Here is a 13027-nt window from a genome sequence, read left to right on the forward strand (position 1 = left end):
AACATAATTTGTGTATTATGCATTTTTTTTCGACTTCCTTAATATTTTCAGCTATTTTTTTAATTTCTTAAAATATTAAAAGACAAAATTAAAACATGAATTTAAAGGGCAAATAAAAGACCACAATAAAATTCCTTTTTCTTTTCCACTCTTTTGGAGAAGTCGGCTTATTTATCTTTTGGATCCTAAATTCAGTCGCAAACTATAATCTGACCTATAAATACCTGAAATTGATTCATCCGTCATCAGAACGGCAACGGACCTCGTAGTTCATTTAACGCAGCAACATACTAGTGGTCGCCGACAGGTCGCCGGAATTTAGTTCCCAGCAATTACTCGAGCGGAAATTAGTTTCTCTGCAATTACCCACTTTTTAGCTATTGCTCAGATGGCAGACCACTTAAATATGGTATGTAGATTCTTGCTTTCTCAGTTTTTCAGTGAAATATTGCATTTTATCATTTGGGATATCTCAAATTTGGGATTTTTTTGAGAAATTGATTTTGATTGCTTTATGGGGTTTTGCTAATTGTATTGTGTATTAGAGTATATTATGTAGTTTATTCTGATTTTGGGTCCTCCGCATACGCTGTTTCTTTGGTATAATGAACCTTTTTAAGCTTGGAGAACAATATTTCATGCTTGTCTGTTCTCTGTGTGTAATGGATCGTACCTATTTTCTTGTGTTGTACTAAGAAGTGATATCTGAGTATTCCAGCTCTTCTTACTCAGTGTTGTGCTTGTAGGAGATTGAAGAGGATGATGATTATGTTGAGTATGTACCAGTTACAAAGCGCAGGGCAATTGAGGCCCAAAAGATCCTTCAGCGCAAGGGGAAATCTGAAGCATTTGAAGAAGAAGAGGAGAAAATAAAGCTTGTTGAAGCGAAACCGAGTTTACTTGTCAAGGCATCTCAGCTCAAGAAAGAGCAACCTGAGATAAGTCATGCTGAACAAGTGTTTCAACAAGAGAAGGAGATGATTGAGCATTTATCTGATAAGAAAACGTTGATGTCTGTTCGGGAACTAGCCAAGGGCATTACTTATACAGAGCCTTTGCGCACTGGATGGAAGCCACCCTTAGCCATCAGACGGAACTCAAAGAAAGCTTGTGATGCCATTCGAAAACAGTGGCATATCATTGTGGAAGGGGATGATGTTACCCCACCAATCAAGAACTTCAAGGATATGAGGTTCCCTGAACCAATTCTGAAGAAACTCAGAGCAAAGGGTATTATTCAGCCAACGCCAATCCAAGTGCAGGGGCTTCCAGTAATTTTATCAGGTCGGGATATGATAGGTATAGCTTTCACAGGTTCAGGTAAGACATTAGTTTTTGTGCTGCCACTTATCATGGTGGCATTGCAAGAAGAAATCTTGATGCCTATTGCCCCTGGGGAAGGACCATTTGGCTTGATTATTTGTCCATCTAGAGAGCTTGCCAGACAGACATATGAAGTTATAGAACAGTTTATAGAACCTCTGATGGAGAGTGGCTATCCGGAATTGAGGCCTTTGCTGTGTATTGGTGGAGTTGATATGAAGTCCCAAGTTGATGTTGTGAAGAGGGGAGTTCATATTGTTGTTGCTACTCCTGGAAGACTGAAAGATCTGCTAGCGAAGAAGAAAATGAACCTTGACAACTGCAGGTGAGGACCAACACTTTTAGTTGAAATTTATCTGAAGAGTCTCTTAAATGTTCTGTTTTAACTTGAAATTACCCCCCTTAAATAGGGACTTTTCATCTGGATGGGACATCGGCTAAATAGAATCAGTATTTGATGAAAAAACATAGGGCAATGGTGATATTTTGTCCCTGGTTCTGTCTGATGTAGTTAAAAATGATCTGTTGCTTAGAAAAGTGTCTTCAAAATCAGCTAGTTACTTATACAGGCTTCTAATTAATCCACCATTACAAGGCCGAAGGCCGAAGAAGTATTGGAGAGAGGTGAATAGATAGGACATGACCAACTTCAGCTTACTGAGGACATAACCTTAGTTAGGAGGTTATGGAGGACACAAATTAGGGTAGAAGGTTAGTTAGATAGTTAAGAGTTGTCTCAATTATTCCTCTGCGCTATTAGCCGTACTATTAGTTGTAGTATTAGTCTTGTAGTTTCTTGTCCCTTGAGTTTGGCTATTATCTGTTGTCTTGTGTACTTTGATTATCATTTTATCTTGTTATGATTACTATTCAAGATGCTTTGTCAGGTTGATATTTAGTGTTTGCCATGACTTCTTCATTTCCGTTATTTTTTTCTCTATACTGATTTGGATTGTTTATTTCCTTGAGGTGAGGTCTATTGTAAACAACCTCTCTACCTAGGTAGAGTAATGTATGCGTACACTTTTGCCCTTCCTCGACCCTACTTTGTGGGATTACATTGGTATGTTGTTGTTGTTGTTGTAATTAATCCACCATTTGGGATCATAAGCCTTCATTATTATAACTCACGTGTATGTTTCTGGCCAGTGGGTGTTTCACACAATATGTTCTTCTATTCTATGTGTACCTGTTGCTACATTTACTTGGGTTCACATATGAGAGGAAAAGAGAGATGCCTTTGCGTTATGTGTCACAAACAGTTAGCAACAAATCTACATTTTCCAGCCATATGTTATTTTGTATATGTGAAACATTTCATGATTCTTCCAGATTTTTTTATTTGAAAATTTTGAGTGCTTACCAAATTGTTGCTTTCTTGCAGATACTTAACGCTAGATGAGGCTGACAGACTGGTAGATCTTGGTTTTGAAGATGATATTAGGGAGGTGTTTGATCATTTCAAAGCTCAAAGACAAACTCTTCTATTTTCTGCTACAATGCCCACAAAGATCCAAAACTTTGCAAGAAATGCACTAGTTAAACCAGTAATTGTGAATGTGGGTAGAGCTGGAGCAGCCAATCTTGATGTGATCCAGGAAGTGGAGTATGTGAAGCAGGAGGCCAAGATTGTTTACCTTCTCGAATGCTTGCAAAAAACACCACCTCCTGTTTTGGTTTTCTGTGAGAATAAGGCTGATGTGGATGATATCCATGAGTATTTGCTCTTAAAAGGAGTTGAAGCTGTGGCTGTTCATGGAGGCAAGGATCAAGAAGAGAGAGAATATGCAATTGCAGCTTTCAAAGCATGCAAGAAAGATGTTTTAGTTGCCACTGACGTTGCCTCAAAGGGGCTGGATTTTCCTGATATCCAACATGTGATTAACTATGATATGCCTGCTGAAATTGAAAACTATGTGCACAGGATTGGACGAACAGGACGATGTGGAAAAACAGGAATTGCCACCACATTTATTAACAAGAACCAGAGCGAAACAACTCTGCTTGATCTAAAGCATTTGCTGCAAGAAGCAAAGCAGAGAATCCCTCCAGTCCTTGCAGAACTCAATGATCCCATGGATGATGTAGATGCCATCACAGATGCAAGTGGAGTAAAGGGTTGTGCTTATTGTGGTGGGCTTGGTCATCGTATCCGGGACTGTCCCAAACTAGACCACCAAAGAAGCCAACAAATTGCAAATTCAAGGCGGGACTACTTTGGCTCTGGAGGTTATCGTGGAGAAATTTGATTCTAATTTTCGTTTGTTTACTGTAACATGCAAAATATGTTAGCTTATTCTGTACCTTGTGACCAAATTCAGTAGTTTTGCCACAAATGTAGTTCTATTACGTATCTCGCAGTAATTCCTGAAGTTATAGTTTCTACAATGTTCTTGAATGTAAGACATGGCATATAATTTGCAGCATACATGTTTCAAGTCTAAAATATCAAATCTATGAGGTCTTAGAAGATGGATATTCGTCCTTTTCTTGTTTCTTTTTCATCGCATTTTTCCATGTATATCAATGTTGCTGATTTCTTTTTAAGAATTGCAAGAGTAAAGCTGGCCTTTAAGCTCACAGAAATCACATGGTTAATGTCTCCGAGTATATAGCCTTTTATCTGAGGATGAAAGATGTATTAGTAGCAAAAAATTTATTCCAAGCCATGTTCCCAAAGCAGAAAATGGTTTGGGCCTTATTAGAAAGCTAACTTTAGGCCACTTGCAGTTGCATAAATAGATAATTTTATATTTCAAAAACTTTAGGCCACCGTTGCATAGACGTATTCAGGATTTGAAGTTTATTGTTTTTTAGTACAACTTCAAGTTAATGTACAATAGTAGTTGAGTTCACAATCGAATATTTATATGCCTAAAAGCTATTGGGTTTCTGCGAATCTATAGTTTGTGCTCTAGATCTGCTACAGCTTGCAAGAGACAGTTAGGGCAACATGTCAAAAAGTCTTTGGCTTCTTTGTTTTGAGCTAAATATATTCTAATGGTTCAAGCAACACAGCATTTTCCTCTCAAATTTCTCTTCCCGAGGGTAAATTATGCAAGTATGGGAAGTTTTTGGATTAGCATGACTGCAGTCTGCAGGCCCCTCCACATGTGGGGACAGTTGCATTTGTCTTTCCTAGCTGTGTTGAACTAATCTTACGTTTGATCCTTATCTTCTGTTAAGAAACACTCCAACTCGTTTCTACTGTATCTCGTGTACACCCAACACTGATGTGACATATAAATTTTAAAAGTGTCTAAATTATCATTTTGTAAGTTGGAGTGTTCAACAGACAGAGTGGAGACAAATTGAGGTATCTAGATGTCCACTCTCAAAGTTGAAGTACTTACTTGCCAACTAAGGCCAAGTTAAGTGTCTGTATTATGCCTACGTATAATGCTATCACTCTGGAACCTGAAGTCCAATTCATTAAATTCTTTAGCTGTTGACACCAACAATATGGCAGGACAAAAAAGTAGAATAAGTCAACAAATATTCTTCTTTGAACTTCTGCCCATAAATAGATATTTGATATTTCAAAAACTTTTAGGCCACTCGCAACTGTACAGATGGATTCACCATTGAATATTTATAGTTATTTAGTGTACTTTTTAACTATTAGTATACAATTTTGGCTACAATTCCTTTTCCTCACAAATTTCTCTTCCCAAGGGAAAATACAAGTATGGGAAGTATTGGATGAACATGGCTGCAAGTCTGCAGGCGCCTCCACATGTAAGGACAATTGCATTTGTCTTTGCTAGCTGTGTGGAACTCATCTTACGTTCAATCCTTATCTTCTGTTAAGAAAACACATAAATAATGCATAATACATAGATAGACACTTTAATTTGGCTTCAGCCGGTAAGTAAACACTTTAACTTGAGAGCACACGTTTAGACATCTTAACTTGATCTCAAGTCTCAACTGACAACTAAACATTCCAATTCGTTTTCATTGTGTCTCGTGGACATCCACACTTATGTGACACATAAATCCGTGTCTAAATGATCATTTGTAAGTTAAGAGTGTTTGACTGACAGAGTGGAGACGAGTTGAGGTGTCTGGTCTCAAAGTTGGCGTGCTTCGTTACTTGCCAGCTAAGGTCAAAGTTGAAGTGTTGCTTATGTATTATGCCTACTATGTATAAATGCTATCACCGTGGAACCTGAAGTCCAATTCATTAAATTCTTATTGGAAACCCACTGGATAGTGTAACTTGATCATAGAATTAGCATGGCTGCATATTCAGCTCCACCCTCAGAGGTGTTACTGTCAAAAAGAGTTCAAGAAATGGTCCTTCATGGGGAGGAGCCACTAGGACCTTATATTTGCAGAAGTGGTGAAGATAATGATGGAAAAGAAGACATCATGGATACTTCTCCAATTCCTATAATTGATCTAAACCTCCTATCTTCTTCAACAACATCAGATAACGAACGCGAACAAGAGTTGGAGAAACTTAGATCAGCTCTATCTTCTTGGGGATGTTTTCAGGTTTAGGACATTCCAAATACTGTATCTGAATTCGTTCTACTCTGCAACTTTCTTGATATGCAAGGAGTTTTATTTGATGAGCAGGGAATAGGACATGGGATTCAAACTTCTTTCCTGGACAAAATCCGCCAAGTTTCAAGGGAATTCTTCAAACAGCCAATGGAAGAGAAGAACAAGTATGCTAAATCAGTTGATGATTTTCAAGGTTATGGAGCTGATCCTGTTCCGGAACAAGGTCAGTCTCTTGATTGGTCTGATCGTCTCTTCCTCGAGGTATTCCCTGAAGGTAGAAGAGAGTATAACCTCTGGCCACAAATCCCAATATCATTCAGGTAAATGGACAGTTGATCAGTTGCACTTTATAAGATAGCTAGAGTACTGTAGTAACAGTCTATAGACAAAATGATCTAGCAAGTAATATTTGACTCTATAAGCAGCTAATTAGCAATGAATCCAAAGTGATATGACATGACATGACATGACATATGGTAACATCATGATTTCAAGCATAAGCATGTTAGACAATTTTCCAGCTAGCTCCTCCAAAAACTAAAATTTGAATATTTTGCTTATTCGTTTTTAATGGTGATTCACTCATACTTGTAGCCATCTGATTACATTTGTTGTGCAGAGAGGTCTTAGAAGATTATTCTGAGAAAATGAAAATGGTCACAGAAATTACCTCTAAAGCTATGGCAAAGTCACTGAAGCTGGAAGAAAATTGCTTCTTGGAACAATTTGGAAAACAAGCACAACTTCATGCGCGGTTTAACTACTACTCGCCATGTCAGAGGCCTGATTTGGTTCTTGGCTTAAAACCCCATGCTGATGGAACAGGATACAGTATTATTTTGCAAGATGAAGTAGGACTCCAAGTGCTTAAGGATGGCAAATGGTATACAGTACCAAAAGATCCTACAGCTCTGTTTGTTCTCATGGGTGATCAAATGGAGGTACATAAACACTCTCTGTTATAAAAAGATACAAAAAAAATTGGTTTAAAAGCACCTAAAATAAGTCAATCTCATCAGGCTTAGTGTGTTTATTTATTCACTTCTTCAAATGTCGATATAGCTTATTAAAAGTTCTGCTCACGCCACTGTGTCCCTTCCTTCCCGCCATACTACCATGATCACACCTGCAGTTGCTTAGTTTATGGCTCAATGTAACTATATATAGAAGTTTTTTTTTCTCTTCTTTTTTCCTATAAATATACATGTATTCGATGGATTGCACATGTACTACTTGTAGTGATACATTCCATTTTCCACAATAAAATTGACAGGTAATGAGCAACGGAATATTCAAGGGCCTGGTGCATAGGGTAGTGAGTAATTCAGAGAGGGATAGAATTTCTGTCGCAATGTTCTACACACCTGAATTAGGGAAAGAAATCGGACCAGAAGATGACTTAGTCAATATGGACAGACCAAGGATATACAAGAAAGTGACAGATTATGCAGAAACTCACTGGAAGTTTTACCAGCGTGGTTTGAGAGCACTACACACTGCACACATTTAGTACTACTATATATGTCTTCCACTGTTTTCTTTATGTTGTGTCGCAAAGAGGTTTTGGAGAGAGGTGCTAAGATGCAGGTTCAGGTTACCGAGTGACCCTAGATAGTAGGGTGTGGAGGACACATATTAGAGTAGAAGAGTACTAGGTAGTATAGTGTTGTCTTTTTTAGGGTGGCTAGTGTTTGTGATGGTACTAGTTGTTTATTTTTTTAATAATCTATCCTAGTATATTGTTTATGATATTTCGATTATCACGTGATTTTATTGTTGTTTTGGCTACTTTTGCACTGTTCCTTGTTATTTGCTATATTCTCTTCATTGTCTCTTCTTCTTTATACCGAGAATTGTTGCACTTGAGCAAAGGGACTTTAGATAACAGCCTCTCTACCTCTATGAAGTAGTGGTAAGGTCTACATACGTACCCTCGCCAAATCTCACTTGTGGGATTTCATTGGGTATGTTTTGTTGCTCGGAAGAAAAAGGCATCATTCTAATAAATGAATCATCCAATGATTATTTGGTTTGCAAATTGGAACTCTTTTATTTGAGCTCATTTTCTTTAATTTCCTTGAAGCATTCCAATAAATATTAAGTTAGACTAGGCTAAATAACAATAAAATTGTAAAATACTAAGTGAGCAGAAAGAAAGAGACACAATGATAGTAACACAAGCCCACAACTACCAATGTAAGCTATAAAATTGAAACCTTGCTTCGTGTAACAAAATAAACGTACAATGATGTACTAAACATGGATAATGACGTTACAGACAACTGAACGACTAGGTCTACCAAAGAAAACTAATTAACTAGGTGTGGTCGTCATCGTCATCTTCAAACTAAACCTGTGTGACTAGCTAAGAACTAATGAAGAAATCCCATGCTTGGGGAAATTAGAGCAGAAAGGTTGGTGAAGAATGGAAATACCATAGGGCTTGGTGAAGTGTCTTACTACTTAGAAAATCTTGAAAAGTATACCGCCATGTGTTGCAAAGAATGGAGCAAAGACAAGTGACTCTACTGCCATCAGCTTGATTAGGATATTGAGTGATGGACCTGAAGTATCCTTCAGAGGATCACCAATGGTATCACCAATAACTGCAGCTTTGTGTGGTTCAGAACCCTTTGGGCCAAGGGTCCTTGCATGCTCCGAAGCACCAGCCTGGCACATACTCGGAAGTTAGCAGACTTGGAGTGTCAAATAAAATATCAGTGCATAGATGTATTTTCTTTACCTCAATATACTTCTTGGCATTGTCCCATGCACCACCAGTGTTTGATGCAGATATTGCAATCTACAAAATGAGACAGATAGGAGCAGATTCTTACACCATATTCTTCCTAAAGGAACTGTTCCGGAAAGGTAAACAACCAAATCGAACAGAAAATAAAATGTACAGCGTTAAAGAGGGCTGAATCAATTATACCTGAACACCAGAAACCAAAGCACCGGCAAGAACACCAGAAAGAGTCTCCACTCCGAAGAAAATTCCAACTATGAGGGGCGTAAGCATGACCAGAGCACCTGGGGGAATCATTTCTTTAATAGATGCATCAGTCGAGATCTTTACACAAGTAGCGTAATCAGGCTTGGCAAGGCCTTCCATGAGACCAGGGATGGTGTTAAATTGTCGGCGAACTTCCTCAACCATCTTCAGAGCTGCACTACCGACACTCTTCATGGTCATGGCAGAGAACCAGTAGGAAAGCATGGCACCAACAATCAAACCAATGAAGACCTCGGGGGTCAAGACATCGACTGTTGAAATTGAAGCCCGACTCACAAAAGCACCAAACAGGGCAAGGGACACAAGTGCAGCGGATCCAATGGCAAATCCCTAGGAATTAAAAAGTTCATACTAGGTTAGATAAAAGGAGAAATGTTGAACAAATTTAGCATTGTGAGAATGCAAATATGAAAATCAAATCATGATAAGTGTCTCAAAAAAAGTAATCTCAAATCCGATTGACCAAAATGAAACAAAAGTACCAAATGCATCACTATGACAAAATTGTGATCTCTAAACAAATTTATTGCCATGCATTTGCGTAAATATGTGCAAGCAATATGTCTAAAATGGATCTAGAAACGGTCATAGAGAGGAAAGCAAAACAAATAAGATGAAACCTTTCCAATAGCAGCAGTGGTGTTTCCAGCAGCATCAAGGGCATCAGTTCTTTCACGGATCCAGTGGCTCATTCCAGCCATCTCAGCTATACCTCCAGGATTGTCACTGATAGGTCCATATGCATCAATGGCCAATCCAGTAGCAATGGTACTCAACATTCCAAGAGCAGCAACAGCAATACCATACATGGCAGCAAAAGTAAAACTGACAAAGATAGCTATTGCAATGGCAAAGATAGGAATGATGACAGATTTGTAGCCAAGAGCAAGGCCAAAAATAACATTGGTTGCAGCTCCAGTCCTGCAGGAGTCAGCTACATCTTGGACAGGGCTGCAATAGAAACAAGGGGAGAACATACATAAGATGAAGTTACATCACTGTAACAAGTACATAAAATCACAGTATGAAGACAAACTACTAATCTAACCTTAAGCATTGCTAGTGTAGTACTCCGTGACAAATCCAATGATAAGTCCAGCCCAAAGACCAATAGCCACACATAAAAACAGTTGCCTGTAGAATAACATACACTGATTGTTTAATAATAATTCTACTGAAAAGAGACAACCATACTCCGCAAAATTTAGAAGCCAAGCGAACAACAAAGGTCAAAACATAGAAAAGAAATGGAAATTGAAATGCATTACTTGACAAGACAGATTAGAAAATGCAAGCCCTGATCCAGCAAAATTTGGAAATTGGTGTCTAATGCAAAAGCAAAAATTTTCAAAACAAAGAACTTGAAACTTACCAGTTCTTTACAACCTTTTGTGTGCCAAAACTGAAGATAGTAAAGGAAGATGGAAGGCAAGTCCAAGTCACAATTGCAATTCCCACTGTCATAAGAGCAGTTGAGATGATAAGCTAGTTCTTCAAGGCTGGTTCAATTTCCTTGACAGCCTTAATTTCGAAGAAGTCAGTTGCAAAAAGGGTGGTTATCAAACAAACAAGGATTCCCATAGAGCTTATGAGCAGGGGATAACACATTGCAGTGAAATCATGATCCATTCCAAAAGACGAGATGGAAGCCACAACAAGAGCAGCACAGGATGATTCCGCGTATGACCCAAAAAGATCAGAACCCATTCCAGCAATGTCCCCAACGTTATCACCAACATTGTCAGCAATCACCTGCAAAGACACGTAGAGTAAATATCAGACAAGTTCTCTTCTGGATATCAGAAGCTACACCAGAAGAAGTCGTGAGCTTACAGCAGGATTTCTGGGATCATCTTCTGGAATGTTCCTTTCAACCTTTCCGACAAGGTCAGCACCAACATCGGCAGCCTTGGTGTAAATGCCACCACCAACTCTACCAAAAAGAGCCATGGAAGATCCACCAAGCCCATAGCCAGTAATTGCCTCAAAAAGGCCCTCCCAGTCATCACCATAGTATAGCTTAAAGAGATTAATTGTAATATAAAGAACCAAGAGACCATTGGCAGCTAGGAGAAAACCCATTACTGCACCAGATCTGAATGCAGTAATAAAAGCTTTCCCGACTCCTTTTCTGGCTTCCAGAGTTGTCCTTGCGTTCGCATATGTTGCTATTTTCATCCCCAGGAAACCAGAAACAACTGAAGTGACAGCACCAAGCAAGAAGGATATTGTGCTGAAGATGGCCGTAGCAAGGGCTGGCTTGCACATCTTCTCCTTGTTGTAAGTGCATGGCTGGCTCTTGGTGCTGAAGCCCTCAACAGAGCCAAGGAACACGAAGATCAAGACTGCAAAAGCAACCATGAAGATACCCACATACTGATATTCAGTGAAAAGGAAGGATGTTGCCCCTGCCACAATAAGCAAATCAATTAGTATTAGATACTAACTCAAAAGATTTCACGTCTAGCCAAGAGGATTTAATTTACACCAATGCCTATGAGTGAGTAAATAGGAAAAACAGGAGACAAAAGGAAGCTGCTGAAAAAAATAAGGGATACAAGGGAAAGACATTGAGATCAATGGCGAATAGAATACTCCCTAGGCTACATCACATATAGAACTAGAATAAAAATACATAATATCACTTCTCCTCAGATAATCACGTTGGTTTACCTAATCAAGACAAGCATTATTGACCAGNTGTATTCTAGGGTCTATAAATAGAGTCTCAATGTAATAATGTAAATAACAACAATTCAATAATATTCTTTTCTTATATTTCTCACAAGAACTAGAATAAAAATGCATAATATCACTTCTCCTCAGATAATCACGTTGGTTTACCTAATCAAGACAAGCATTATTGACCAGGGCATTAATATCTGAGGAACTGGCCCTTACATTTTTTTTAGTTTTTGAAGTGGCTGACTGCAATGACATGGAGTTGCCAGGGAATCATTAATATGAGTTGCCAGCAAATCATTAATACTTAACTACAATCATACAATATTTCATCATTATATTGACTCGTGTGATATGGATAGACAGATAGCAGCATTGAGGCTGAGTCAACTATCAAGGTTTAACCCACCTTAAATGAGGATTTAACAATACTTAGGCTGAACCTACTAAGAGAAGCAGACAAATAGCATAATGAACGGAAAAAAGGTAAAATTCAAGTCCAGACAATAGCACCAAGTCCACACCAACAAATGATGAAGCCTTTTTCTGAAAGATTTGGAGATAACAAACTGAATTGAAACAGAAATAACATCTATAGCATGTATTCCTACATGCTCAACCAACTTTAATAATTGACCAAGTTTCCGTGCCAAACCAAAGGATATGATTAATTTAGCAAAATGAAAAGAAGAGACAAAACTATACAGCCACAACATTGTTCACTAGGACATAATACTAATGTGAACTAAGCAGCATTACCCCTACCTCGGGAGGTAGGAGCTCCCTAAAAGACGAAATGAGCACACAACGAACAGCTATTCACAACTATGGCTACAACATGATCTTTCAATAAACAAAAGGGATCTAAAAGAAAGTGACTTTCACCTTCGGAGATGGCATTCTGTATTTCGGCACACTTAACAACAACGTTTTGGTCATTGATACCTTCCTCTTCCTCAATTAAACTTTCGTTGAATCCATTATTCTTGTTGTTTCTCGGAGAACAACCTCCCTGGTCAGGCGACAGTTTAACAAGCGAGACAAGGTACCATTGTACAAGAGAGAACACAATTCCGATAACGGCGCAAATCGGAATTACAATCTCTGTACCGAATTCCGACAACAATGCCGATCCCATTGTACCACTAACTAAGTCGCCGGAAACTGAAACCGCCGGCAGAAAAATAAAAAAGAAATAAAATTACTATAAATAGAAAGAGGGAAAATGGTAAATTAAGAGAAAACAGGGGAGTGAGGATTTTATACGAGATTCGAGGATTTGGAGGAAGATTAAGTGTAACTCTCCTTACGATAGTTATAGTGAGACTGCGTTTTATAGCCGTCTGTTTTATTACTCTAGATTCTAGATCGAGAGGATTATAATAAATAAAGAATTTGAGTACGTTTTGATTACTCTATTATTTATGGAATTATTATTTTCTATTTTACATTTTCTTATTATGATGATTATTTGATTTTTTTGTTATCTTGGAC

At 38.3% G+C, this 13027-nt stretch overlaps 2 protein-coding genes and 1 pseudogene across 4 annotated transcripts; 2 read left to right on the plus strand and 1 right to left on the minus strand.

Annotated features, from left to right (window-relative positions):
• The first annotated feature begins 143 nt into the window (after positions 1-143).
• Positions 144-3776, plus strand: LOC125873045 (DEAD-box ATP-dependent RNA helicase 35-like). 2 transcript variants are annotated; one of them, XM_049553895.1, is made up of 3 exons: positions 144-409; positions 747-1648; positions 2708-3776. In XM_049553895.1, the coding sequence occupies exons 1-3, from the start codon at positions 389-391 to the stop codon at positions 3570-3572; spliced, it is 1788 nt and encodes a 595-aa protein (XP_049409852.1). In that variant the 5' UTR covers positions 144-388; the 3' UTR covers positions 3573-3776. The 2 variants fall into 2 exon arrangements, with proteins under 2 accessions (XP_049409852.1, XP_049409853.1); XM_049553896.1 differs by having other exon boundaries at positions 178-409; positions 733-1648.
• Positions 3777-5409: 1633 nt separating this feature from the next.
• On the plus strand, positions 5410-7598 carry LOC125875175 (protein SRG1-like). Of its 2 annotated transcripts, none has more exons than XM_049556269.1 (4): positions 5410-5823; positions 5908-5999; positions 6455-6776; positions 7109-7598. In XM_049556269.1, exons 1-4 carry the CDS (start codon positions 5563-5565, stop codon positions 7343-7345), a joined length of 912 nt encoding a protein of 303 aa, XP_049412226.1. In that variant the 5' UTR covers positions 5410-5562; the 3' UTR covers positions 7346-7598. The 2 variants fall into 2 exon arrangements, with proteins under 2 accessions (XP_049412226.1, XP_049412225.1); XM_049556268.1 differs by having other exon boundaries at positions 5413-5823; positions 5908-6155.
• Positions 7599-8013: 415 nt separating this feature from the next.
• LOC125874685 (pyrophosphate-energized vacuolar membrane proton pump-like) lies at positions 8014-12775 on the minus strand (annotated as a pseudogene).
• Between the last annotated feature and the right edge of the window lie 252 nt (positions 12776-13027).

The sequence above is a fragment of the Solanum stenotomum genome, chromosome 8 (genome assembly GCF_019186545.1).
Source record: "Solanum stenotomum isolate F172 chromosome 8, ASM1918654v1, whole genome shotgun sequence".
NCBI classification, from domain to species: domain Eukaryota; kingdom Viridiplantae; phylum Streptophyta; class Magnoliopsida; order Solanales; family Solanaceae; genus Solanum; species Solanum stenotomum.

Excerpts from the sequence above, each read along its gene's own strand:
- LOC125873045 (XM_049553895.1), top strand. The coding sequence starts at position 389 with ATGGCAGACCACTTAAATATG. Across the intron at positions 410-746 it reads TGGCAGACCACTTAAATATG|GAGATTGAAGAGGATGATGA; the intron begins GTATGTAGATTC and ends TTGTGCTTGTAG. Across the intron at positions 1,649-2,707 it reads ATGAACCTTGACAACTGCAG|ATACTTAACGCTAGATGAGG; the intron begins GTGAGGACCAAC and ends GCTTTCTTGCAG.
- LOC125875175 (XM_049556268.1), top strand. The coding sequence starts at position 5,563 with ATGGCTGCATATTCAGCTCCACCCTCAGAGGTGTTACTGTCAAAAAGA. Across the intron at positions 6,156-6,454 it reads CAAATCCCAATATCATTCAG|AGAGGTCTTAGAAGATTATT; the intron begins GTAAATGGACAG and ends TTTGTTGTGCAG. Across the intron at positions 6,777-7,108 it reads TCATGGGTGATCAAATGGAG|GTAATGAGCAACGGAATATT; the intron begins GTACATAAACAC and ends TAAAATTGACAG.